General features: G+C 48.2%; 4 protein-coding genes and 1 long non-coding RNA gene across 9 annotated transcripts; 2 read left to right on the forward strand and 3 right to left on the reverse strand.

The window, feature by feature from the left end:
* The first annotated feature begins 7,257 nt into the window (after positions 1-7,257).
* Positions 7,258-13,620, forward strand: tbx21 (T-box transcription factor 21). The gene is made up of 6 exons (XM_049759442.2): positions 7,258-8,010; positions 11,444-11,598; positions 11,666-11,787; positions 11,860-12,018; positions 12,098-12,159; positions 12,631-13,620. Exons 1-6 carry the CDS (start codon positions 7,460-7,462, stop codon positions 13,394-13,396), a joined length of 1,815 nt encoding a protein of 604 aa, XP_049615399.1. The 5' UTR covers positions 7,258-7,459; the 3' UTR covers positions 13,397-13,620.
* On the reverse strand, positions 8,677-11,322 carry LOC125991505 (uncharacterized). The gene is made up of 2 exons (XR_007489336.1): positions 11,174-11,322; positions 8,677-9,462 (listed from the first exon to the last, which is right to left on the reverse strand). It is a non-coding gene; the product is annotated as an uncharacterized lncRNA (long non-coding RNA).
* Positions 13,621-14,356: 736 nt separating the features above from the next.
* Positions 14,357-20,309, reverse strand: osbpl7 (oxysterol binding protein-like 7). Of its 2 annotated transcripts, XM_049759429.2 has the most exons (23): positions 20,142-20,309; positions 20,002-20,068; positions 18,722-18,885; positions 18,520-18,663; positions 18,380-18,433; positions 18,200-18,313; positions 17,894-18,131; positions 17,713-17,831; positions 17,550-17,639; positions 17,376-17,399; positions 16,997-17,150; positions 16,820-16,923; positions 16,583-16,751; positions 16,362-16,508; positions 16,153-16,289; positions 15,955-16,092; positions 15,815-15,878; positions 15,666-15,744; positions 15,444-15,588; positions 15,224-15,374; positions 14,986-15,112; positions 14,775-14,897; positions 14,357-14,709 (listed from the first exon to the last, which is right to left on the reverse strand). In XM_049759429.2, the coding sequence occupies exons 3-23, from the start codon at positions 18,845-18,847 to the stop codon at positions 14,601-14,603; spliced, it is 2,556 nt and encodes an 851-aa protein (XP_049615386.1). In that variant the 5' UTR covers positions 18,848-18,885; positions 20,002-20,068; positions 20,142-20,309; the 3' UTR covers positions 14,357-14,600. The 2 variants fall into 2 exon arrangements, with proteins under 2 accessions (XP_049615386.1, XP_049615387.1); XM_049759430.2 differs by lacking the exon at positions 17,376-17,399.
* Positions 20,310-20,553: 244 nt separating this feature from the next.
* mrpl10 (mitochondrial ribosomal protein L10) lies at positions 20,554-22,261 on the reverse strand. Its single transcript, XM_049759457.1, has 5 exons — positions 22,165-22,261; positions 21,590-21,762; positions 21,344-21,508; positions 21,050-21,194; positions 20,554-20,931 (listed from the first exon to the last, which is right to left on the reverse strand). The coding sequence occupies exons 1-5, from the start codon at positions 22,202-22,204 to the stop codon at positions 20,720-20,722; spliced, it is 735 nt and encodes a 244-aa protein (XP_049615414.1). The 5' UTR covers positions 22,205-22,261; the 3' UTR covers positions 20,554-20,719.
* Positions 21,466-24,565, forward strand: pnpo (pyridoxamine 5'-phosphate oxidase). 4 transcript variants are annotated; one of them, XM_049759454.2, is made up of 8 exons: positions 21,466-21,615; positions 22,619-22,670; positions 22,840-22,964; positions 23,419-23,518; positions 23,590-23,643; positions 23,705-23,833; positions 23,905-23,975; positions 24,066-24,565. In XM_049759454.2, the coding sequence occupies exons 1-8, from the start codon at positions 21,554-21,556 to the stop codon at positions 24,226-24,228; spliced, it is 756 nt and encodes a 251-aa protein (XP_049615411.1). In that variant the 5' UTR covers positions 21,466-21,553; the 3' UTR covers positions 24,229-24,565. The 4 variants fall into 4 exon arrangements, with proteins under 4 accessions (XP_049615411.1, XP_049615412.1, XP_049615413.1 ...); XM_049759456.2 differs by lacking the exon at positions 21,466-21,615 and adding an exon at positions 21,760-21,911; XM_049759455.2 differs by lacking the exon at positions 22,619-22,670 and having other exon boundaries at positions 21,472-21,615.
* Positions 24,566-25,642: the final 1,077 nt, after the last annotated feature.

The following is a 25,642-nucleotide window of genomic DNA, read 5'->3' on the forward strand; positions in this document are numbered from 1 at the left end:
ATAAAAAGTCTACACACCCCTGTCCAAAGGCCAGAGGCTCGCAAATCTAGAGTGGGATTGTTGCTTTTTAGTGCATATTTCCGTCAAGTGCTCAACAACCACACACACAACTCTGGATGCATTTTTTTCGCACTAAATTTGGTTTACACATTTTAAAAAGGCGGGCCGCTAACCTCAGGAAGAGTAAAAAATGATCAAGATTACTGCACCACAAAACCACACGGGAGGATGTCGACCTGCAAGCATGGAAACGTTCCATTAGCTGAACACTACACCCACGACACACTTTCACGCATACGGTCAAAGGTCACATTTGATTTTGAAGACAGAAGAGCGAGCATGTTTGCATGTTAAAAGTGTTCCTCCGCCCACTAGGTGGCCACATAAACCACATCACACACAAGTGCTGTGCTGTCAAGATACTTAAAAAAAAAATAAAAAAAATTGCCATTTTGAGAATCAGGGTAAAAAAAAGATTACATGAATTCATTTAAAAGAAAACGAATAAATTTTAATAAAGCTAATGTATATTTTTTAAAAATCAGTGAACATTAACAGGCGTATCCAATTTCATTTACAGACCAGAAAAGAAGATGAGAGAATAGATTCGAACCCTTAACCTCAGAGCTGAGAAGCAAACGTGGTCAGCGATCAAACATCGGAAGTGAACCGAACGTGACATTTTCCGTTGATACATGAGTGGTGAGGCGCTGTGGTGGTGACAACGTGTTCATTATGTCAGCTGGCACAAGGCCCGGATGCCCGATCGAAGGGCCAATCAGAGGAGGCCATGTCAAGGAAACACGCAACGCAAATAAAAACAACAATAGTCTTAATGGTGCCATCATACTGCACACATGCACATGTTCTGACATCATGTGGTGGTGGTGGGGGGGTTTGGTTCAATGGCGTCAGGCAGAGGCGGTGAACTGTATTTGAACCCGTGACCTACGTAAGGAACCCGTATTGATGACTGGCAGCATGTTTGCTCGCTGCAGCAGGCATCACATGGCCTGCGGGGATGGAGGGGCACACCACGTCGGAGGGAGGGGTGGCCGCCCAAGAGGAGACGACGACGTTTAGTCTTTGGGTTAGCCAGCTAAGCTACATTATACCCATTGGGGTTAAACCGATTAATCGACTAAGCAACGATTAATTGTTTTTAAAATAATGTCATCGCTGTATGTTTTTACAGTATAATAGTGGAGAAGTGAGAAGTAGATGTATGAAAGGTGGATTTGACCGCAAAGACAGTCAATAAAAAGTGGCGGCGGGGCGTCACGGCCACACCTTTGATGCAAAGCTAGCGCGGCAGGTACTCAATCTGTCAAATGGAGCGTTGGCGCCCTGAGGTCGCAAGGAACACGCACAAAGGTTTTGTGAGCAAGGAAGGGCAGCGGAAAAATTCTTGCTGGGCTTGATATGGGCAGAGCCAATACGGCGACGACTGTCACTCTCCACACAAAGAGCTCCATGGCTGTCATCATTAGCCGCCTGGCAGCGGGCGCCGGAACCTTCTCGTTTTTTCCTCGCAGGCGGCGGTATCACAGCTCCGATCTGTCACCCCGCGCCCGCCTTAATGTGTGAAAGCAAGACGTGTTGCGCCTATTAGCACGTCTTGGCCAGGCTGGCACGCTGATCCCCGGTCCCCGGGGAGCCCGGCAATATGGTGCCGCATGGTGACCGCCCGCCAGCCCCGGCCGCCGCTGTCACAACACATCATGCCTCCCCACCCGCCTTTCTGTCACCAGCGACGGCCCGAGGGGCGGCCTCCACGGTGCGAAACTTATACATGGATGCCAGGGAAGCCAAATCATTTGGGATTTGACCAACAGGAAGTGAGGGCAGAGGTCAAGTTGAATGACATATGCTAGCTAGCTAACCAAGGATAAGCCAAGACGTCCTGTTTGTCAGCCAACACATCTTAAAAACATTTCATAGAATATACCAAATAGCTTTGGATTCCAACATGTCGCCACAAATGCCACAAAGCTTACGCCAGGCACAAAAGGTCATGTTCATGCGCTGCTGTCTGAAAAGTCCAAAGGTCCGAGCCCGGAGCCACAGTGACACCGTGGCTCTGGGCGCTCGCCAGCCATCACCGCTGATACTCTGTGCCATGGCCGCAACGCTGCCCGCCGGGCACATGGCGGCACCGCCGGGCACATGGCGGCACCGCCGGGCACATGGCGGCACCGTGGCGGACGGCGGGCAGGTTCTGACCTGAAATTAAACAAAAAGTCTTCACGCCAGAGGTGACGCCTGGACAGTAACGGATATGTAGTCACTGTGCAAGCAAGCGAGGTCAACGCAGGGATGAAACAGGGCGAGAGGAGGCGGGCAAGGGTTGGGGGGCACGACTTCATGTGATCTGTCGCAGCTCCACGGCCGAGTAACCATGCGCGTATTAACACTGACGGGAGCGAGAAGTGACACATGCCGGCCTTCGAGGGCCCTGACTATACGCCGCAAACGTCCACGTGCCATCACACGCCAAATCCGACTCACACCTGCACCGTTAGTATTATTAGAAACAACCGGTAGCGCAAAGAAACAAAGTAACCTTGGTAATGTATTGCAGTAGATTTTTCAGATAACTAATATTGTGCCTGACACAGCAGTAAAATTCAAATAGAACTATAAACTATTTGAACTATAACTATAAAATAGACACGCACAAGGAGAAGACAAGAGGCTCTAAAATTGAGCCCTAGGGCACTCCGCCTAAGAAGAGCAGTGCTGGTCTATCTCTTGGCATTAAAAAAGACATTTTCCGTCTTGTACAAGCGCAACAAGCGGGCACATTTTGGTCCCGGCGATGGATGAAAGGTGTCAGAAAGAGATGCCCGAGCAGATTGACATCACTCTGAGCAGCGGAGGGCACGCGGCGGTCACTGGGGGGCAAGGCGGCGGTCAACGGGGGCTGCAACAACATCCCGAGGAGGATGAGAGGGGAGGCGAGGATGGTGAGGAGGGGGTGATGGTGTTGATGGTGTGGAAAGAGGGCAGGGCAGGGCTGAGGTGGGGCGGGGCGGGGGGGATTCGTAGCTGGGGCCATGCCGCCATCATGTCAGATGGTGTCAGGGGCAATCAACGTTACTTGTAATTTTCTGAACAATTAGAGTGCTTATATTGAGAACGCTCACCAGCTGACAAACACTGGCTCAAGGACTTCCTCACAGTTAACAGACATGTGAGAACACACACACACATGCATGAAGCCACACACTCGCACAAACACGTATGCACTTGAAAGAATGCTCACTGCTCACTTTTATCTTGGAAGACAAAATCTACATAAGCAACTTTTTTTTTTTTTTCAGGAGTGGTTGAGAGGTACTGTCCCTGCAGGCCCTAATATGGATGTGTGTGTCAAGCTTTAACACGTTGAGTGCGTTTCAGGCTCTAACACGCTCTTCTGCTCCTCGCAGGACTTTTCACAAAGCTTCAACATCTCACACAATACGCACACACACACACACACACACATACACACACACACACACACACACACACACACACACACATGTCCCTGTGACGCCTGTAGTTGCTGTGACATCCACGCAAGCGAGTCTCTGCCCACATCCTGTCCGCTCGCATCGACTGGTCGCTCGTCATGGGCCGACTCCCGTCTCCACCTCGCCCGGACAGGAAGCACATTCGGACCGGCAAACCCGGGACGAGACACAAATGAGGACAAGCCGAACGTGACTTCATATTGCTGGCTCCACGCACAAGGCTTACCGGCTTTTTTGTTATGTCTATTATTATTCATTTTTCAACTGCGTTCTGAGTTGAACAATTGCTGTTTACATGGATGAGAGGATGATAAATTTGGAGGCTCAACAACACAAAGATCATCAGCCCCTCCGTCACGCATGTATAAATACAACCCCTGACCCCGGGGGCTCAATTCAAACCAGCAAGACTCCGACCCCCCCCCCTCTTTGTGCTCCTTGTCCAGATCCTTCATACAGGCCTCCTCCGATCACCTCCTCCTCCTCTCGTCGTCTAATTAGGATCTCGGGCCTCATTGGGGCCGCCGCCCTTGGCGTCTGAGGGCACCAAGGCTGATTCCATCTGACGTAACAAGTCAATGCCACGGGGACAGATGCTAATTTTAATTAATTAAATGGAAGGGTCAGCTTGTTAAGAACAAGGACCAGAGGGGGGGGGGGGGGGAAGGGTGGAGGGGGTGATTTGGACCAGACAGAACTTTCTTCCTGTGGTCCCAAAAGCAAAATGAAAGGCAGGAGTTAAGTGATGGCGCTGAAAGTCAAAGCTCCAAAAATGTGGTTGACGTCAAAAATAAACAAGAGTGTGACACATTTGTCTTAATTTTCCCCAGCCCACCCTTTCAAGCCACCTCCACCTCCGCCGTGACGCCGCCCCCCTGACCTAGTTTGGGCATTTGATCCCAACTGGAAGATCAGCCCCTAGAGGGGGCGCCGTGTCAACCCGCTGCCATGTCAATTGCTGCACAAAGGGCAGCCTTTGTCACTTCACATTTTCGAGGCTTTTCCAATGTTGTTCATGGGGTACCCCCCCCCCCCCCCCCCCCCCCCCCCCCACACACACACACACACACACACACACACACACACACACCCCATCTCCAAAAGAACTCATGAGTTTAGGATTTATGTATCTACTAAATGTCATAACCAGAAAATTTTTGTCGCCGTGCGTGGTGGGTCTGAAAAAGTCGAATACTTTTGCCGGTGCTGTTTTGCGGGTGTCCATCAGGTGGCTGGCGGATGACTCAGAGTGGCGGGGCGTTTTAGCGGCCTGTCCTTTGATGAGGCAAATTAGCGCTATCTTTGCCGGCGCCACTTACTATTTCACAGCAGGAGAGTGAGCGCCGCTTCTGGCAGGGAGTTGGACCTGGCATCACGGCGGCGGCGGCGGCGGCGGCGGCGGCGCCGCCGGTCGGAAGCCATCACACGCAGCCGGCCTAATGCCGCTGATGAGAAAGAGGCCGCCCGGGGGACCCGAGTGGCCCCCGGAGGTGCGGCCTCTCGGCATCAGGTTAACCCGAGCTGACAGACGGGCGGCGTGGACGTGCACGCGCTTGCACACGCAGAAAGTCGCGGAAATAGCCGTCGCTGTGACCATGATAACGACATTTACGCCAGAGGTTCTTAAAGTTTTGGGTCCAGCCACGCGAGTTGTGAGCTCGGCAACGGAATGAATAATACGTGACGGGACTCATAGGAAGCAAAACAGAGGTCGCAATGCTGATAATTGTTTTGCTGCTCGGATGAAGTTTTTAGTTGGAGGCGAAAGAAAAAAAACGCAGCGTTGATCTCCTGGAATGTCGTCCACCAGCAAGCCAGCTCCACTGGCACCAAACCAAAATGCCTCGGACCCCCGCCCTGACCGTGTAACTCATCCCGCTACTCTCACTGAAACAGGAGAGCCGCCATCTCGACTTCCTCCGCCAAGCTCGACATTCCCGCATTCCGTCGCATGGCCTACCGTCATTTGCCAGCCGGCTGTCAGGACCAGCGTTCAGAATAGAACAGTGACGTCATTATGCTTACTAGAAAACATACGCGGGAAAATCAGAGGCTCTTTCAAGACACCATATCAATACTTTTACTTTTTTTTTATCTTTGATGAAGAAACTTGCAGAAGGAAAAAGCTGCTGAACAAACGAGGCAAGCGAGCACGTTGTCACTTTGGCTGGCATCCGTCGACGTGACGGGTGTTGACTGGAGCCCTGCGTTTGTCAGGCGAGGTGTCCGCAGTCAAAGTGCCACGGCCCTCCGTGTTGACACTCATTAGTGAGGGGGCTCATACGCAGGGGCCAGAGGGCGGCGAGCAAGGCGAGAGGCCGCATCCCGCTAAAAATAATTCATTTCTCTTGATTGATTCAGATCGCGCTCGACTGATAGCTGCGCGATTCGGAAGGCCGCTGATCGGCAAGACCTCCGGTTGGCAACTTGTTGGCAACCGGAGTGGTGCTCTGAGGGGCCGGCCCGCCTCAACGGATTTGGACCACACACCGCTCGCTTAGCGATCATTTGAACGGAACCAGCATCTGAAACTATGGCACTGTCATTGAGTGCCATTTTCACGATCTCAAATGTCAATGAACACGATAGAACGCTAACCGTTGTTAGCATACCGAGCATTTCATGACATAATAAATAGCTTTTGATCCAAAAAGGTTCCTTGGGTAAAGTGTCAGTGTTCAGAGTCACATGAGTGACATCATGGTGGAAAGCTCGACTGCACGATTTATAATGTGAGGTCAGGTGGAGGTCCAGAGTGACCCACTGCACTGGATGTAGCATTGATTAGCCGCTAATAATAGCCGCAGGAAGTGGCAGCTTGTTGCTTGCTGAAGAATACATTTGCACTTTGCCAAGACTGAGTGTGTGTGAACGCTGCTAAGTGTTCTGTTTTTTTTTTCTTCTTCATTTCTTAACATAGATGGAGTCCCCCCACCCACCCAACCACCCACCCCCAAGCCTTCTTCACACCCAACCTGCAGATCGCGAGGAACATATGCCGCGTTAACGACAAACCCGTGCCAAGCTGACATTCCGACAGGCATACCGGATACTTCTAACGAGAGAAATTACATGACGACTGATTAGCAGCTACATCACAGGAGGAGGCCCAAACACCATGCAGATACCACAAAGTTGTTAAAAGTCACTCAGCTGGATGAAGCTGCACCAAACTTAGCATAGCATGCAAACCAACGCAACGCCAGAACATTGATGTTGATTTAGGGACTTTTTGTCAGGCGTGCCATAAAGGCACGATGTGGATATTTATGGCACAGGAGGTGGCAGAGGAGTTTTTGTGCAATGGAAAGGCACAGCTGACTTAAAACATGAGTGAGGAAGATGATATGAGGGGGAGAAACAGTCATGAATGACTAAAGGAAAGAGTTTTTCTTGCCATGGAAAATTGGTGGTCGTGGTGAACATGGAAGATTATTAATATGCATAACATTTTTAAAATTGGATTCATTGAAATCATCTTTAATAACACTGACTGGTCAGCAGCAACGATGGTGTCTTTAAATTTTGGCACCAATTTCAAATCCTTTTTTTCTAGCACATCAGGGTTTTGAGATATATTCATGTCTTGAAGGAACTGAATATATTGAAGAGATCTTTGTTTGACTCAGCTGAGAATTGGATGAAGACATCTGTTGACACAATTGATGACTTCTTGTCATGCGCGTGCACGCGCTGCACAGGGGGACACACCTCCGCAATAAGGGCGCGCAAGCGCTACACATCCCACATATGAGTTTGCACAGAGAGGGTGCTGCTTGCCAGTCAGTCAGTCAGTTGGTCGGTCGCAAAGTCAGTGACAAAGTCATCGAGGGAGTTGTGCAGTCGGTGTTGCAAGGATCCCCGGTGGAAACTCGGGAGCAGACGCTCGCTCCCGCGTTTGGATGCGCACGCGAGCCTTATGACTTTAGTGGGGGCTGCAAATGGGCGGCACGGGTGGCAACCTCTACCTCAGCATGTTGACCGGCGCCACCGAGGCGCACAGCCTGGCAAAGAGCCCCGAGGTGAACGGACACCTGCACCGCGGCGGGGCCAAGGACCCGGCCGAGCTCAAGATGGGCATCCAGGACGCGCGCTTCTACTACCAGGACTCTCTCGCGGGTGGCCAGGACGCTCTGGCGCTGCAGTACCACTCGGAGCAGGCGCTCGGCGGCTTCGGACCCGCTGCGCAGCCGGCACGCTTTTACGCACAGACGCTGGGTGGCTGCAACTACGCTGGCGCGGGCTCCCCGCAGAGGAGCGTCGCCCGGCCGGGCTACGGGGAGGGGTTCCCGGCGGTGGGCAAAGACGCGTATCCGCCGTCACCGGACAGCTTCGGGGGGGCGGCGGCGGCGGGCTACCAGCGGGCCACCGCGCTCTACCCGCTGCCCGGCTTGCAGCTGTGCGGCAAGACGCAGGCGCTGCTCAACAACTACCCGCTGTGGGCCAAGTTCCACAAGTTCCACACCGAGATGATCATCACCAAGCACGGCAGGTGAGCAATTCCACGTCATAAACACACTTGATCCAACTTTGTTTACAATTAACACTTCTGAAAGTTGACTTCTACGTACTTCATTATAATGAATGATGATTGTATGTTTTTTGATTGTAAGTATGTTTTTGAGACGCTTCTATATGTTCGAAATTGCACAAAAATTTCAGATATTCTCAAACATATTTGTAATATTCAACGTGTTATCTGCATGTATGAAATGATGGTATTTTATATTGAGGGACATGCACACGAATTTGACCAATCATTTAATATTCTTCATAATTATTCACAAAGTGACTAAAATAAGTTGCTCCACTGTTTACTAAAAGTATAATTTATGAAACAAAATTATATAGTTTTTATTTCAGAATTGTTTTAAATCCTAATTATTGCACCATTGATGTGGTTGAGGCATATGTCGGCTTGTTTGACAGAAATATTTGATCATAATCATAATATTTAAAATAACAGCACCAGTGTTTATTGCTAAACATTAAACTGATATTGAGACATTTAAATTACATTTTAATTTGCAGTTGGCTCGCAGTGCTTTGCATTGTTAAATTTGTCACAGACATTATCCAATTTGGAAAAAAAATGTTTAGTGACATTGAGTTAATTCCCTGTTTAAAAAAATTATTATAATTAATAGAAGACTGCAGATCAAAAGGTGCCACAGAAATATTTAATATTCTGCATTAAAAAGCTGTCAAGGTAAACAGAGTTGCGTCGCTGTTCAAAAATTATACAATATAAATCATATAATCATGATGATCATATTTAGACACTTGTTTGACACACAGTGACATAAAAAACATTTGACCTCTTTGGTGTTTGAAGATTTGAACTTGACTCAGAAATTCAATTTACGTCCCAATAAAAATATTCATAGTCATTTTGCACAGTTACGTCAAATTATTCATTCAACTTCACTAATTGGAAAAAAGTAATGTTTTGATGCTGGCACTATTTAATTTCATGGAGATGGCACTTTTTCATTGAGTTTCAAATGTTTGTTTTTTTTAATTAAGAACTACATATTTTCAAAGCCTCTCATTTAATATCAACACGTAGTCAAGCATTATTTCCCCACCTGACAATGAAAAAAAAAAAGGAAATATTTCTAGGACAACTGCAAGACTTTGGAGGAACAAAAAAGGCAAATTTTCATTTTTTTCCTTTGACTGGCTTCAGTCAGGTACTGATTCAAATACGGAGGAGAGAAGTTGAACAAATCTCCAGAGCTGGTGAAAGTTCACAAGGTGAAGCACCTTTGAAGTCGCTTTGAGCCTTTGCAGCTCCTCGGCCAGTGCACATTTTTAATAAGTCCCAAAAAAGAAAAATCATTTGTGAGTCCATCACAAGCGGTTGCAGAAGAACCAGCACCTCCTTCGCACTTCTGCGTTCCATCGTATCTTCAGGGAAGGACGACAACTCTTTTCTACCTCGCTAAGTGTCAAAATAAAACAAAAATTACAAATTTTTCTCCACTTCTTACCAAGGCTAAATAATTCATTGAATTCAAATTGACAATGTAATGTAATGGAATGCCATTTTCAAATTGCAATTGGAAAAATGACATTTATAGTTTGTGTCATGGGGAAAATATTTGTATAATTTATAAATATGTATTGCAATATTTACAAAATAATACAATGAGGCGACGGACCATTAATATGATTTTTTTAAAAGCCTGTCGAAGCAAACCAATAAATACTTTGTTGTGGCCCATGATGAAATACTTGAAGTTTGACCCTTCTCAGAGAAAAGTTCATGTTCAAACTAAAATATGAAGGGGGGAAAAAAAAGATAAAATTCTTTTTTAGGTGTCTTCCCACAAGCGTTTCATATTCAAAGTGGGGAAACTCAAGTGGGTTTCTTTTCTATTTCAAGTCCTCACTGATGATAAGCAACATGTCAGTCATCATGATTTGAAAATATTTCATTTGAATATTAGGAAATCATCGAAAAAAAGAAAGCAGAAGTGCGACCATGTCGAGTTGTGACAGTCATTTCCTGTTCACGCTTCATCTTTGCAGAAATGGCGCCCGAGTGTGCGAGCAAGCGCCTCGTCGGACAGCAAAGCAGGCGCTTTCTCGAGTAAACAAGTCTCGCTGACGCCCAAACTGATTCAATTAACAAATCAATACAATAAGAGGTCAAAAAAGATCGTCTGCAAACTGTCGTATCATGTTTTAAAATCTACATGCTAGGACTGGCACAAAAATTCTGTTAGCGTCTATGGTGGTGCCAAAGCACTAAATTTGTCCTTGACAAAAAAATTCCTCCTCTAACTTCATCATAACCACATAGAGGCCACAAGGTGGCACCAAAGCACTATTTTTGTTGGAAAGAAGTCTCACCTTTAAGGGGTCCCTGGACCCAACAGGTTTGCAAAGCCCTCAGACTAAATATAGCATTCCGTGTTGGCGGCAGCTGCAAACTGCCACGTAACGGTCACAGAAGATCAGGCGAGCGTACGCACTGACAAGAAGCCGACCTGAGCTCCTGTCCACATGCATCAGCAGGTGCACCGGTGCGCAAGAGTCGCCCCCCCCCCACCCCTCGACCCGTCGTGCGCTTCCTCTCCCGTACATTCGGCCCTATGCCGTACCAGCCAAAATGCCAGTACCGGACTTCCTCCCAGGACTCGCTAGCATCTGCGTTGACGGATGAACTGCCGTTTGCTGTTAGCATCAGTACAGTGGAAGAATTCCAGATTTGATTATCGAAGAATCACCTTCCAAGACTCTCCAGAGTGGATTGCAGTTACATTTGTGATTTAAAAATATATATTAAAAAAAATGAACATACAGCACTATAGTAACATCTAGTGGTTAACAGTGAAATTACACCCAATACAAACCAAACCCAAAAAAACTGGCCAAGCGTCTGACAGAGCAACGCTAAAACAACACGACTCTAAAATGGCCGCCCCTCAGGTGCCCGGCCGACACCCGACAAACGCTTTCCTGCCTTTACACACCTCACTTGTTTTGATGCCGCCAAAGCGCCTGAGGGAACAATTATATTCATTTGCATAAGCGCATTTCACATTAAGCTAAACAGCATTGTCAACATGCAGGAGAGCCACACACTGTGTATTTGAAGCAAAAAACCATCTGGATGAGAAGTCAAAGAAATGTTTTGCTGGACTTACTGGAGTGAAGCAGCAGGAGGATACCAAAAGACCTTCTTTTAATCCAAACAAAGTGACAGGTGAAAAAGAAAACATCCAGATAATCCAAAGATTCGACTCGTTGCTAGGACGTGGAAGCAACCAGACTTGAAGCAAACTGGGTAGTTAAGTAATCAACAGGCCCAGGTGGGCTAAGAATGAATCTGATTGGCTGGCAGCAGAGGGAAAGGGGAGGGGCTAAACCTTAAACCTTACCTTAAATAATCTTAAATACTGTGGGGGTTTTTTCAGGAGGATGTTCCCGTTTCTCAGCTTCAACATCAGCTCGCTGGACCCGTCGGCCCACTACAACGTGTACGTGGACGTGGTTCTGGCCGATCAGCACCACTGGCGCTACCAGGGCGGCAAATGGGTACAGTGCGGCAAAGCCGAGGGCAACATGCCAGGTACTCTCATTCGCTGGGCTTCCACGTGATGTTTTTGGACTTTTGAGTGATGTTGTGATCGGCGCAGGGAACCGGATGTACGTGCACCCGGACTCGCCCAACACTGGCGCCCATTGGATGAGGCAGGAAGTGTCCTTCAGTAAACTCAAACTCACCAACAACAAGGGCGGGAGTAACAATATGGCACAGGTAAGAACCCAACCCTGCATTTTTTAGTTTTAGATTTAGTTTTGATCTTTTTTTTTATGTTCTTGTGCACAGATGATCGTTCTGCAATCCCTGCACAAGTACCAGCCGCGTCTGCACGTGGTGGAGGTGAAGGAGGATGGCAGCGAGGACGCCTTCCACGCGTCCAAAGCGCAAACATTTGTCTTCCCCGAGACGCAGTTCATCGCCGTCACCGCCTACCAGAACGCGGACGTGGGTGAAAGTTTCAAAGCATGAAATTTCACCGTCTGGAAAATGTCCAATTTTCTTTTATTGATTTTCTTCCTTGTAGATAACACAGTTGAAAATTGACCATAACCCCTTCGCCAAAGGTTTCCGCGACAGTTACGACACGTGAGTGCAGTAAAATTTCTTTAGCGTGGATTTTAAAAGTCTACACACCCCAATAAAAATTCCATTTTTTTGGAGACATTTTTCATAGGTGTGTAGACTTTTTATATGCATCACCATACTGTATCATTATTCATAACGATGCACGTTTAAATGCGCTTTGCGATCATGTGTTAAAACCGATGCATCAGCTTAAACAGACTAAGCACAAAAAAAGAAGGACAAGATTAAATCGAAGATAAGATTCTTGTTTTCATTGCGGTCAAACAGACAACACGTGATGGAACAAGATAACACGACAAACATTTCTTTTTAAGTAAATTACAGAAACAAAGTCTATTTTTTTCCAAGTAAATAGTCGTGCCCTTTGTGGAGATAGTTGATAGATGTTTGAGGTTTTGAGACAGGAAGTCACAAGTTCGCTAACCTCCCCCCCTTCCCCTTCCTCCTCCTCCCCCCCTGTCGCCCGCCTAGTTTGTACGCACCACCCGACCCAGAGCGCCTCACCCCCTCCCCCACGGAGAGCCAGCCACTCCTGCCTGGAGGTTGCTACCCTTCGGGGTATCTGCCAGAACCCTACATCGGCCCCCTGCCCCAGAGCCGTTTCTATGGCCGGGAAGCAGCGCTGGGCGGCCAGCAGCACAAGGACGCCCCCTCCAGCCCGGGGCCGCACTGGTACTTGCCGTCCCAGCAGGCCGTCACTCCCAACCGGCTGGACTTTGCTTCGTCCTTCGAGGGCGACTTCTCCGGGAACACCCTCTACAAGCCCTTCCCTCTGCAGACGCCTCCGTTGCCGACTCTCAGCTACTACCCCGAGCACCCGTTTGCCTCCAGCAGCGTGTCCACCACGGTGGGGTGGAGCACCACCCGGGCCCCGCCTCAGTACCTGGCCAGTAAGCCGGCACCCAGCCTGGCTTGGTTCCGTCCCATGTCCTCGTCGTCCACGGCGCCCGGTAACTCCAGGCTGCACGCCGCCCCCCTCCACCCGGGCCCGTTGGAGCCCCTCCCCCTTGCCGACAAGGTCAAAGACGGGGCGGGGGCCGAGCAACATTGGCTGGAGCCGCCCTCGGTGAAGTCGCCCGACTCGCTGGACTCGGCCCCGCTTGAGGGCGGCGCGAGCGACGTCAAGAAGAGGAGGGTGTCGCCTTACACGTCCAGCACTGAGAACTCGCCGCCGCCCAGTTGCGGGGCGCAGATGTGTGACAAAGACGCCGATTACTTTGGCTATTATGCTCACTGAGTCGCACCTCCCCACCACCACCACCAGACACCGCTTCGCTAAGCAATGCCACGTACTGGAGTACACGCTTTGTCCTCGTAGAATTACTCTGGCGCACTGGTAGAACAAGGGTTCGAAAAAAGAAGGCGGGAACTTTTTTTTGTGCTGACTTTCAGTATTTCAGGATGCCAAGCGGCCATGTCTAGTTGGAAAAAAAAGTGAAGTAAAGTCATTTTTCAACAACACTCTATTCTCGTATTTCATTCCGGAGAAGACGCCTTTATTCTAACAAAAAAGAAAGCTTTGTATTATAAAAAAAAAAAAAAAATTGTTTCAGAAAAATGTGACATTTTTTCCTTTATCATTGCACCTTTTGTTTTCCTTGATTCCTGCAGTGATGTCATATTTATACACGACAATCATATCAGAGCTTTTTAATTGGCCTCACGCTCAGGTAGGGACCATAGTGTCGTTACATTCAAAGTGTGAAAAATTAAATTCCGTCCCCCATCTTGAGGTCAAAAATAAATCCGAACATTTGGAGGCGGTGACAGAGTACAGAGGTGAATCAATGTTGGCGACAGTTACCGTGATCTCCCATGGTGCGTTTGAGGCCAGTGGGAAAGAAGAGCATTGCAGGCTGCGTTCCCTTCTTCTTCTGTGGTCCCCCAAAAGTGGGTCACTCACACACCTGGAGCCAAACAGACACTTGTCACCGCTGTAAGCAGGGTGGAAAGTGACCACACAGACCCCCCCCAGGGCGGCGCGGAACGGGGGGGTGGGGGGGGGGGCAATGTCTGTCTGCGAGAGAGCCAATGACAGAAGCAGTTCCAATGGTAGAGGTCTGGGTCGAAACAGAGCATCTTCAACGTGACTGATGTCTCACGCTGAGGTCACAGTGAAAAATAAATGAATCAAATAAAACGGCGCTGCTGTGCATATTTGAAAGGCAATACAAGCAATAACCATTCTGCCAAAAAGTGAGATTTCTAAAAGTGTTATTTATTCAAGGTGGCACAATTGAGTAATGTTGTACTGTTGCTTCTTATTTTCTATTCAAATAAAAGCTTAAAGGAAACATAGTATGCATTTTTTCGCCCCTACACACACACACACACACACACACACACACACACACACACACAAAAGTTGAAATAACAGTGATCCAATCACGGCCATTCTCAGCCGACCACGAGCGGCTTTTGTTTGTTTTTGTGCGCCAACGTCACCACAGCGTGATACACGGGAGCTTTGCAAAACCGGGATCCTCTCGGAGTTTCCAGTAAGTCTCGTTTGTCAACCACACGTCGCGTCCGCAAGTGTCTTTAGCTTTTCTGGAACGACAACACAAACAATTGGTTTCAATTTTTCATCCTATCTGAAGGATGGGTGAACTGACTTGAAGAACGCCGGGACGTGCTCCTCTCCTTTCTTGCCGAGCTCCTTCCTCCTCTCCCTCTGCAGCTCCTCGATCTCATCTTTCTTTCGGTCCGTCTCCTCCACTAGGCCTTCCTCCAGCATCCTGCTCACGAGACAACGAGAGGCGGCGTGTCAGCAACGTGGCTACTTCCCGCAAACCGCTCCCAGTTTGTGTTTGCGACTCCTCTGACCTCTGGTCGGGGCGCAGGCGGCTGTCAGTAGGGGGCAGCAGAGGTTTGAGGTCTGCCGTGAGCTGGTTGAGCTCCATGGCAAAGGTGGAGAAGCCGTAGTAGATCAGGTGGTCTTTGGGTTGAGGATCTGAGGAGGCGGGACAAGCCGAGATGGGAGAAAGTGAAGAGAGGACACAGTGGAAGATGCTTTAAAAAAAAAAAAAAAAAAAAAAAAAAAAAAAAAAAAAAAAAAGCTCACTTGGCTTCCAGACGCATTTGGGGGTGGGCAGCGTGTCACAGAAGATCCCCTCATGCCAGAGACCGCCAAAGCGGTGGATGACGCTGCCACCCTGGTCCAGTACAGCGCCCTGGACCTCGTTCTTGTTGGCGTCCGAGCCCCAGTAGCGAGACTGCAAAGGAGGGGGGCGATAAAGCACAAACAAACGGGGGGGAAAAACTTTTAATGGTCAGCCGCCCACCTTGACAAAAGTGATCTTGCAGGTACACGTGTTGCTCTTCAGGTTGCGGATGGTGACTTCCCCGTAATGTTCTAGGTAGCGCTGCTGACTCAGCACGTTGTGGATGCACGTCACCACTTTGTTCCACTCGTAGTGATCTCCGTACCTGACGCCGCAGCGACAAGCTCGTCAAGCAAGCAAACCTCTGCCGAGGTTCTCCAGACGTCACGTGGCTTGGCTTACCTGGGAACGGTGACGTTCACCATCCCGGTTGGCACGATCTCCAGCGACTTGCCCCAAAATCTGTTCTTCCACCTCTGGTCTGTTTTGAGAGATCAAAGATGAGCTGAAGACCTGGCGCCGCTTTCACTTCTACGATCGGCAAGTGTCACCTTGCCAGAAGGAGTAGTTCTCGGATTCTGCGTGGCAAGCGGAGATGGGCGGGTGGTGGCACACCTGATTCATAATGAGACATCAAAATTAAAGTGTGTCCTAAAGTGTGGAAGATTGCGTGGACAGATTATTGTTTGACCTGCTCGCTGATGAAACGAAAAGCGCGGTCTTCCCGCACGCACTCATAGGTCTCCCCCAGAACCGGGTTGAAGGGCTTGTAGCGGTTTCGGAAGGTAGCGGTGGAGTAGCCCGAAATGGCGAAGGCGGCAATGTAGACCTGACGGAGAGAGAATATTTTTTGCCTTTTGCTGACTCCTATGTTTTTCCCGTGGCGTACCATCCTCTGGTAGGGGTCGGCGGTGGCGGCGGCGGTGTCGAGCAGCTGGCTGTACTCCAGCTCCTCGCACAGTCGCTGCAGCAAGTTGACGGGCTCATTGAGAGCGGCCGGCATGGACACGCGAGCCAGGTCCTTGCCTGTGCCGCAACGTCCACGCTCATTTGTCATTTTTTGCCAGGCGGTGTGAGCTGGAATGTGCCATGACGTACCGATGTTGTTGTAGAGGATGGCCATGAGGCCCACGTGACTGTTGTCAGGACACGGCACGGGAAGCGTTGTTCGCTGGCCGCTGCTCTTCGGAGCCACGCTGTGAGGAGATCTGGAAATGCTGGCGCGGTACTTTCGGGTGGCGGATACTGCGGGAAAGGCCGACCCAAGTGAGGTTACGTTCCACTTATGACGGAATGTAGTCAATTTGCAGATGACTCACGATGTCCTTCCTCCGGCTCGGAGTTGGACGTGCTACCGTCGCTGAGACCCGACTCATCCGACACGTCAGAGGAACTCCCAAACAGGAAGTCATCGCTGGCGTCGAAATACTCGGCCGTCGACTCGGCCACCGAGGGAGGCCTGCGGGATGATCGCCTCCCCGCTGCCACCTACAGGACGAAGCGAAGCAGATCGGGCTAGCGCACATTTGGTGGGGGGGGACCTTGAAAGGTTTCACCTCATCCGTGTGGGAGTTGTCGATGTCGTTGTTTTCCCAGACTCCCCGCAGTTTCTGCCGCTCTTGGCACAATGAGTGGTGGACTGTTTGGAGCGTGGCCAAGACTGAAGATGAGAAGAACCTTTGTGACTCAACTCAAACTGTTTCATTGAGCTTCAACTATTGTGTGCGCAATACCTCGCCGTGAAACGGCGCAGATGTCCTGCTGGATCTTCTTGCCCTCTGCAGATGAGGCGGCGTTAAGGGGGGTCAGCTGCGAGTAGACGTAGTCCGGGATGGATGGAACGGAGGCGCCCAAGTGGGAGGAGCTGCTCAGAGGGCCGGAGGACAGCTGGAGAAAAAAAACAACACAGCATTCAATTCGTCAACTCCACCAAAATAGTCTCACAGTTTAGTACCCTGTTTCCATTTTCAAAATGGTAACAAAATAAGCACTTTTTTGACCAGGCTTGGGTGACTAAAAGGGGCAGAGCTAGACAGTGCCCTGTGTTGATTGGAGAACACAGAACGGTCACAAAACTGCGCACATCTCAGGATCTGCCCACTAGGAACTCACCGATTTTGTTATCCTACGAACAGGCTTTTGGAATGGAAAGATGACAAGTATTTTTGACCTGTGTATATATAACCCCACCCCTTCTCCAAAAATCATATATACAGTATACGACATTCAGTTCCTTCTAATTGAAAAGTTGTGTCCCAATACTTGTGTCCATAGAAGACTGCTCACCATTCCCAGTGCTTCCACTCTGGATAGGGTGCGAGAGTGACCCCACACTTTTCCTGGCTTTTGCTTCTTTGGCTTCTCCAGGGAAATATTCTGGATTCAAATGAACCAAAATATACGATCAGGAGTTATAAATAAAAAAAAAAAGGGGTACATGGGCAGGCACCTGTGAGCTGATGATCCGCTGCAGTTCCCCGTTGGTGAACGTCTGGCCCGCCTCCAGCAGCTGCAGCCTTTGGACAAGGCGGTTCAGTTCGGAAAGGTCTACATTGCAACGGTTCAGTTCTGGAAGGAGGATTAGTTTAGTGAAGCAGCATGCGGCTCTCAACAAAATGTGTGAAATGGACCTTGAGCGCAGACATCAGGAGGCGAACTCTGCTGCAGCCACGCCGACACTTTGCTGTCGACAGCATCCTTGGCGGAGCTCGGAGGGCAACTCTTTGGCCGACCGCCAAGAAAGGCGGCGTCCAGCGTGAGTCCGTTGTGGGCGACGCCGTGTCCTGCCGCCGCCGCCTCATTTTTCTTGTACAAGCGATGCGCCTGTAGCTTGGTCACCCAAATGTAGAAGAGCTCGTGGCTCTTTGCCTTCAATTGCACGAGAAACCTTCTTTAGCATCAAACACGTGAATGAAGTTATGAAACTAAACAATCACCTTCATGTGATACAAAATGTCTCCTGCGTCCAAATCGATCCGGTTGGACTTCTTGTTGATGGACATAACAGCGCTGCTGATGTCCAGAGAGCCCTGCACTCTTCCTATGGACACCTGTTAGCATTTAGCATTAGCATACATCCGAAGAAGCATTGATGTCTTTTCATCATATGCACTTACATCTTGTTGAGTTTTACAATATCTCAAGATCCCTCCCTCCAGTACAAAGTAGCGCTGTACGAATAAAAAATATATAAAATTAGACTGAAAAGAAGTATTTAAAGAGAAATTTTTGAAGGGCCAGTTATCTATTTGGTCACCTTGTGCCAGCCTTTAAGCGGCCACTTCCTCCTCTTGAGAAGATAACCTTCACAGACGCCCGGAGTGCTCATCTCTTGAGGATGCTCCCCCGCGGCGTTTGCTTCCACTTGGAAGTCGTCGACCACTTCCCAGTCTTTAATCAGCTGGAAGAAAGAAACCAGTTGGTTGCCCTATTTTGACTCACGTTTATCTGACCGTCACCTGTCGTGAGTGTCGAGACGACAGAGTGCTGCTGCTACGGGAGGGCGGAGCTTTGTTCCATGTGGGCGACGACTTCTCCAGGCCGCTCGCTAGCGACTGGCTGCGATTGAGGGCCGAGGAAGTCATTTGGAAATCGATCTGATGGGACGCACCCCGCCAACTACCTGCAGGGACCACAACAGTGTTACGTTTAATTTTCTGAGTCAAGACATTTTGTCTTCAGCTGAGAGAAGCACCAAAGACGACACGACACGTGCCGCAATTAGCATGTCCCGGCGTTTCCCCGGCCGACTGCCAGGAGGATTACTAACTTTGTCCTAATTGGTTTTTCAAGCAGACCCTTTTTAGTAACACGAGTAGCTGCACACTCCAATGCAAACAGAAAATTCTCACCACGCAGCAGACACATTTTGGTGGGTGGTTGGGAATCCCTGATATTGAAAAAATATATTTTGTGGAGACAAAAATAGTGAGACACAGCTCTTCCAACACACAATCCATAAATCAATCAGAGGATGGACTAGATTGAAGTTAATTTTTGCTATGGACTACATAGCAAGTCCCGTTGACCTTTGACCTCCCAAATCATCCCCCAAGAGGTGCACATGCTCCCTTCAGGTCCTGTGTTACATAAACGGGATGAGAGGATTTGGTGGTGAGCTCGCTAACACACAACTCTCCACAATAATTTTTTTAACTTCAACAAGGCCTGGCTTGATTGATTTTTCTATAACTCTCCGTCAAAATAAAAAAAGATTAAAATCTGAAATGAAACTCTTTTTTTGGTGACAAAAATACATTTTCATTTCCTTAGCCCCCTCAACGAGAAAAAATTCCTCATCGCAAGTAAACACGGCGGCCCAATCGTTTCCAGTCACCCTGGCCAAATACAGCCGCTGTGACCTTTCTGAAGATGTCAGCACTTTCTTGTCAGCTTGCGGTCAGTTGCGATAAGAAGATATCTTAGCACCATCTCGCTGGTACACCCCACAAAATATTCGGGCGATAACGTCCACTCTTGAGCGCTCGGGCTGACTGGTGTGATGATGTCAGTGGAGAGGATTTCATCTAAAGCCTTTAAGATGACACCGCACCCCCTCAACCGCAAACACCCCATCAAGTGAGTCGAGCACATGAAAATTTGTGATCGCTTGTGCTCCTAATATCTACAAGCAGTGATGTCATCTCGCACTTTGATATTCACCCATAATAATAATTCTAACATATGATATTCATCATCTAAAAACTTTTTCCTTTTGATTCTGATTTATAACTCTTACCTGGATTTTAGCTGTGTGAATCATGGTCCATCCATCACAAGACTCTGGAGTGGGGTGTGGGGGTCTGCTATAAGAGAACCAGAATCATCAGGTCCGTCTGGGGCGGTTGTCAGCCACTTCCACACACACACGTCACTCACTTTGCCGAATAGGATGCGCGTCAACGAGGACACGTGCACCAGGACGTCCTGGACGTGATCCGTATTAGTGGGAATTACAGCAGGCGGCCCGCAGAGGAGCAGGTGGGGAGGGGGTGGGTGCCAGTGTGTGTGTGAGTGTGTGTGTGTGTGTGTGTGTGTGTGTGTGTGTGTGTTACACCACCCTCTTCACGCTTGTGCACCTCAGATTATCGGCCGCTAATCTGAGCATTAGCGGCCTAGGAGCTGCCGTTGCTTGTGCCCTTGTTAGATCACACCACCTACAGGCCACATGGTATCATCACAACTCAATTTTGCAGTTTCTATGCAGCACGTTTTTGGGTGTAAATTCTCATGTATAATATATTATTATTATTATTTTGGTCATCACTCAACCCAGTTAAAAAAAGCAACAGAGGCTTCAAATTGTTTAATGCCACTTGCAGTTGAAGTATAAATATGGAAGTCTCAAATGTGATCATAACATGTCTACTTAGTACAAAGAAAAGATGAAAAATTCAACTCACTGTCGCAAAAAAACTTTAATGTAAATAATGATAATTGAGACCTTCGACGTCATCTCACGTGGTTTCCTGGGCTTCAGCCTGCTGCGCTACGTACTGCTGCAACAGCGCCGCCAAGTGGGTGGGGTGCTGCTGGAGCAGGGTGCTGGTTTGCGAAACCATCACGCTCAATCCGTTCACCAGCTCGCCCTGGACCACGCTGACTGACGGCAGCTTGGCGTAGCTCGCCACGCCCTGCGCACTCAGCAGCGTGTTCTCCACACACGCTCCTGTAAGAGACAATTTAAATTTTCAAAAAGACCGCCAGAATTCTTGAAACATTTTAAATAATCAAATGCTGGTATGATAAAACAGTCCAGAGACTTTGGCTCAAAAAAGGAAAGGTACCTAGTAGAATCATTTGCGGGCTGACCCGCAGCGTGGACAACATTTCTTTCACTTTAGGCTCTTTGCTGACAAACAGCACGGTGGGTCCGATGAACAGAGGAGCCAAGTTGCTGTAAATGCTCTCGCTGAGGGAGGAACGCATCACCTGCACACGAGCACGGAAGGACATTACGTGACAGTTTTTGAGCAAAGGCAGACACTGTGGATTAAAGCAACATAATCTAATAACAATTCTCGCCAATAACGTAGAGCCTAGAGCTGAGTTTTTACATCCTGGTTGTTGTATTTGTTTACCTGGTTGGGGAAGAACTTGACCTTAATGCCATGCTTGTGGAACCTGTTCTTGAGCATCATCATGTCATCAGAGGTGGAGCCATTATTCTGTGCCACAGCCACCATCTTGCAGTCACGGAAGACCTCCTCCAGGTCTTGCTTCAGCAACTTTATCAAATGACTCTCCTGGACGCAAAGAACTTTTAGTGATACGTCCTCTTGAGCTGCGTAATGGTGACATCATGTTTACTCAAAAAGGATTGTTACCTGCTCCTGGAGCACGACTGTTTCAGGTGGGTACGCGCCGGGAGGAGCCGGCGGCTTTGGGGGAATGTACTCTGTCACAGCCATCAGCTTCTGTTTAAGGAAGTGCATCGGTTTTCTGTGGCGGGTGACAGCCTTGGAGCCATGCCGAATGGTCTGAGTCAGGGGGAGCCATCCTGGAAGATAAATAAACATTTACATGACCGCCGGATAGCGTCTTCTTCATCTGTGGTGACAGCAATGACGTATTAAAGGGGCGACAGAATAGTATTTTCATCGATAAGTACAGTACATATGTGTGTAAAGGCAACTACTGATTAAAAAGGTCAGCAATGAGTGAATTATTCCGAAAACTACCGTAGTGCTACCGCCTGCAGTAACAGTAGTAATACTGCAACATGCTATGAGCTAAACGCTCATCAGTTAGCTGCAATTCAGCAGTAATTTAGCGATCGCCGGGGGAAAAAACTGTCAATATAGATATTTTTATATTATAAAAGCTCGCATTATCGCTACTACTCTGTTACGATGAAAGCTGCAGTGAATGCGCTTTATAAATATTGATGATATTGCATTACCTATTTTAGGTCGTAATTTTGCACACAAGGTCGCCGCCATATTTGACAGGAAGTGTATTGCGGAAGTGACGTAATGCCACGCTCACAACAGCGGTGACATTTATGTAGTAGTATTATATACCACAACTAAAGACTTCCACATTTCTTTTTATGAATCCTAATGCATTTCTACATGTCCGCAGTCGTTATCCTTTTTGAAAGTCATCGAGACGATAATCCATGACCGCACCGTTGGTTTGGTTATGCTATTACGTATCAGTATTATTTTTCTGTCCACCAAATGCTGAAGTTATACATTAACGTCAGTAACAAAACTTACGCAATATTTTTGCGTAACGCTAACTCGTTACGTCACATGGGCGACAGGCATGAGGCGCATACTGTCATTGGGACCGATTGTATTATTTATTGGGCAAATCCCGCTTTCCTTTCGCCTCCGACTGCGTGCAAACAGCTCCAGCATGGATCTCAGCGACATGAGGAAGAAATACAAAGGAGACGAGGAGGTGAGCATTGCAATAACACTGAAGTTGCTCTTATGGATATCTTATTGAGATCCCAAAAATTGCGTTATGTCTCTATTAATGCACATGCACGCTCTGCTACACTAATGAGGTGTTGAGGGTCTGTAGGAACAAATGAATGTCACTGACAGTAGAATTGTGTTCACTTCAGTGTTTTGAGGAGAACCAGCTATCTTCTCTGGACCCAATCAAGCAGTTTGGGAGCTGGTTCGGTGAAGCCACCCAGTGTCCTGAGATTGGAGAGGCCAACGCCATGTGCATCGCTACAGCAACCAAGTGAGCAACCTGTTAGAGATTTGCTCACTCCAACTTATTTTGCAAGAACCACACGGGAGACAAGTAAGTCCTTTTAGACACCTGCAGGTGGAGAGTCCATTCGTCACTGTGCGTACAGCGATGTTCGAATGGAGGTCTGACTCTCGGCTCCTGCAAGAGCATTTTTATTAAGAGAAACAGGGTGGGGGTAAGAGTGGACTGAATAGAGAAAGCCCTTGACCTCTAGTCAAAACATAGCAAGGGGTGTTTTACGACTTTGTGTAGGAAGGGACAAGCTAGGTTATTTATCACAGGTTGCATTCCAACATAATCATACGATAAAGATAACCTGGAAAACCCTGACACAACCCCTTGCATGCATGTTCACAACTATGGTGAAACCTTTTATTTCAGTCAAAGTAAGTTGCAACTTTAAAAATAAATACTCAAGTATAGATTTTTTCGCCTGTATCAGAGACGGACGCCCATCAGCCCGCATGGTTCTGCTTAAAGGTTACAACGACAATGGATTCCGATTCTTTACCAACTACGAGAGCCGCAAGGGAAGGGAGCTGGTTAGTAGCTGTGACCGTTGACCTTTTGCATCCTCCAAACTCACCGTAATCTTGCTGCCGTTCATCCACAGGAGGGCAACCCTCACGCCTGTCTCGTCTTCTACTGGGAGCCTTTGAACAGACAGGTGAGACGAAATCTCCTCTCTCTCTTTGTGTTAACCTTTTTCCGACTTTTGCCCCCTGCAGATCCGCATTGAGGGCGAGGTGGAGCGAATCCCCTACCAGAGCTCTTGCGATTATTTCCACTCACGGCCAAAAAGCAGCCAGATCGGGGCGGTGGTGAGCAGGCAGAGCACGCCGGTTCCCAACAGAGACGTAAGAAGAACCAAAAGCAACACCCTCCTCAAACATTCATTTTTCACTGTAAGTTCATCATGTCGTTTTAGTTCCTGAGGGAGAAAAACGCAGAGCTAGAGGAAAAGTATAAGGACACACAAGTGCCGATGCCAGACTACTGGTGAGTAGCATTTCATTGCCCGGATTATATTTGACATTCACAGAAGGTGCTGTTCTGTTGTTTACCATGCATTTTCCTTCCGTCCACTAGGGGGGGCTATGTGGTGAAACCACAGCTGATAGAGTTCTGGCAAGGTCAAACAAACAGGCTCCACGACCGCATCGTCTTCACAAAAATGGCTGCAGATGCCGAGCTAGGCAAGCATCAGCGGCGTGGAGAAGGTTGCTGGGCTTATCAGCGACTCTCGCCGTGATCGCTCGACATTGGCAGCATCGAACCGCAGAAGCCTCATCTTGACTTTACTTGAGTGCTTTTTATTTTCCATAATGAGCAACAGTAGTCTAGTAGGCCCAAGTGTTCATTAAAAAGGTACTACTTGTAATGCAAATAGAAAATAGTGAAAATTAATCATTAATTGACGCCTTTAGCAACCCAGGCTAAACTTAGCTCCTTCCCAAAATATAAAGCTTGTCTCTCAGTTGGGAGGTGCCACTCCAACATACTTCCTTGACACCAATGACAACTGTCCTACTTAAACAAGGTGATGGTGCTATCTTGTGGCATCCAAATAAAAAGCACAAGCAACTCCACTAGGTGAATTTCTCAATTGCAAAGTATTCAGCAGTCCTCTGGGCAAAATGCCGCTGATTGTGTCCACTGTGAGTAAGTCTCGTAAGAAAAGAAACAAAAAGTAACGCACAAAATGTTGCATGCAGATATGGCTATATCAGCAAAACAGTTTAAGCAATATTCCGAGAGATAAAAAGAGAAAGTGACGTTCTTTAAGGAAGATCAGAAGGTTCATGACGCATCGTTTGACGTGTTGTTTTCACGATCTGTTCTGGTGGACGCTGAGCTGTCAGCAGCATCTTGTTTGACACAACCGTCATCTCGCCCCTGACCCAGCCGTAATCCTTCTGTTCTGTTGTACAAGATAAGAATAAGCAAGGCAAAGCAGCAAGCATACTGAACAGTAACATTATGAATAAGTACTCATTAGAGAACGCATGATAACATATATATACAAATTTTCTAACAATTCCCCCGTTTATCATAAGTTCTCGGGGACCAACTTATCACCCATATGGCCACTTCAAAAGTTTTTCAGCCAAGGGATCACATTTCGCAAGAACTACCTTACACTTGGGAGGAAATCGAGTCTTAATCGTCAAAGCCAGAGTCAGGAAACAAATCGGACAGTTTTACCACAATAGATTCGCTGACAGAGTCGTCACTAGAGAAAGAACTCCCGTCGATCGAAAGGTCATCCCTTTGGAGTAACGGAAAAGTCTCAGCTGGTGGAGAGATAGCAGTTGTAATTAGCTTATTAATTAAGGATCGGAGACAAGGAATGCAGCAACATCCACACAGGGTCAAAATGACAGAGAAAACGGCAATGGAGACCAGAACCGAGGAAACCAGGGTGCGGTACTTTCCGAACACGTTCAACCAGTCGGTCCAAACCTCCGTGTTCACCCCACTGTGTTCCTTCATCCTCCCATTCAAGGTCCTCAGACCCTCAAGGGCCCGGGACAGGCTTCCGTCGGCTGCAGTATTATTTGGAATAAATGTGCAACATTGCTCACCAAACATGGCGCAGACACCGCCCTCTTTTGAGAGTAGCATGTCAAGGGCCATTCGATTCTGGAAAGCCATGAGGGAAGTAG

Source organism: Syngnathus scovelli, chromosome 21 (assembly GCF_024217435.2).
Source record: "Syngnathus scovelli strain Florida chromosome 21, RoL_Ssco_1.2, whole genome shotgun sequence".
Classification (NCBI taxonomy): domain Eukaryota; kingdom Metazoa; phylum Chordata; class Actinopteri; order Syngnathiformes; family Syngnathidae; genus Syngnathus; species Syngnathus scovelli.

Coding starts and splice junctions, on each gene's coding strand:
- tbx21 (XM_049759442.2), top strand. CDS start 7,460: ATGGGCGGCACGGGTGGCAACCTCTACCTCAGCATGTTGACCGGCGCC. Junction 12,019..12,097: donor CCGCCTACCAGAACGCGGAC/GTGGGTGAAAGT, acceptor TCTTCCTTGTAG/ATAACACAGTTGAAAATTGA. Junction 12,160..12,630: donor TTCCGCGACAGTTACGACAC/GTGAGTGCAGTA, acceptor TCGCCCGCCTAG/TTTGTACGCACCACCCGACC.
- osbpl7 (XM_049759429.2), bottom strand. CDS start 18,847: ATGACTTCCTCGGCCCTCAATCGCAGCCAGTCGCTAGCGAGCGGCCTG. Junction 18,434..18,519: donor CGCTTAAAGGCTGGCACAAG/GTGACCAAATAG, acceptor TTATTCGTACAG/CGCTACTTTGTACTGGAGGG. Junction 15,113..15,223: donor CAAATGCGTCTGGAAGCCAA/GTGAGCTTTTTT, acceptor CCGCCTCCTCAG/ATCCTCAACCCAAAGACCAC.
- mrpl10 (XM_049759457.1), bottom strand. CDS start 22,204: ATGGCGGCGACCTTGTGTGCAAAATTACGACCTAAAATAG. Junction 21,763..22,164: donor AAAATTACGACCTAAAATAG/GTAATGCAATAT, acceptor TTTATCTTCCAG/GATGGCTCCCCCTGACTCAG. Junction 21,509..21,589: donor CAGTCGTGCTCCAGGAGCAG/GTAACAATCCTT, acceptor CTTTGCGTCCAG/GAGAGTCATTTGATAAAGTT.
- pnpo (XM_049759453.2), top strand. CDS start 22,533: ATGAGGCGCATACTGTCATTGGGACCGATTGTATTATTTATTGGGCAA. Junction 23,644..23,704: donor GGGAGCCTTTGAACAGACAG/GTGAGACGAAAT, acceptor TGCCCCCTGCAG/ATCCGCATTGAGGGCGAGGT. Junction 23,834..23,904: donor CGCCGGTTCCCAACAGAGAC/GTAAGAAGAACC, acceptor ATGTCGTTTTAG/TTCCTGAGGGAGAAAAACGC.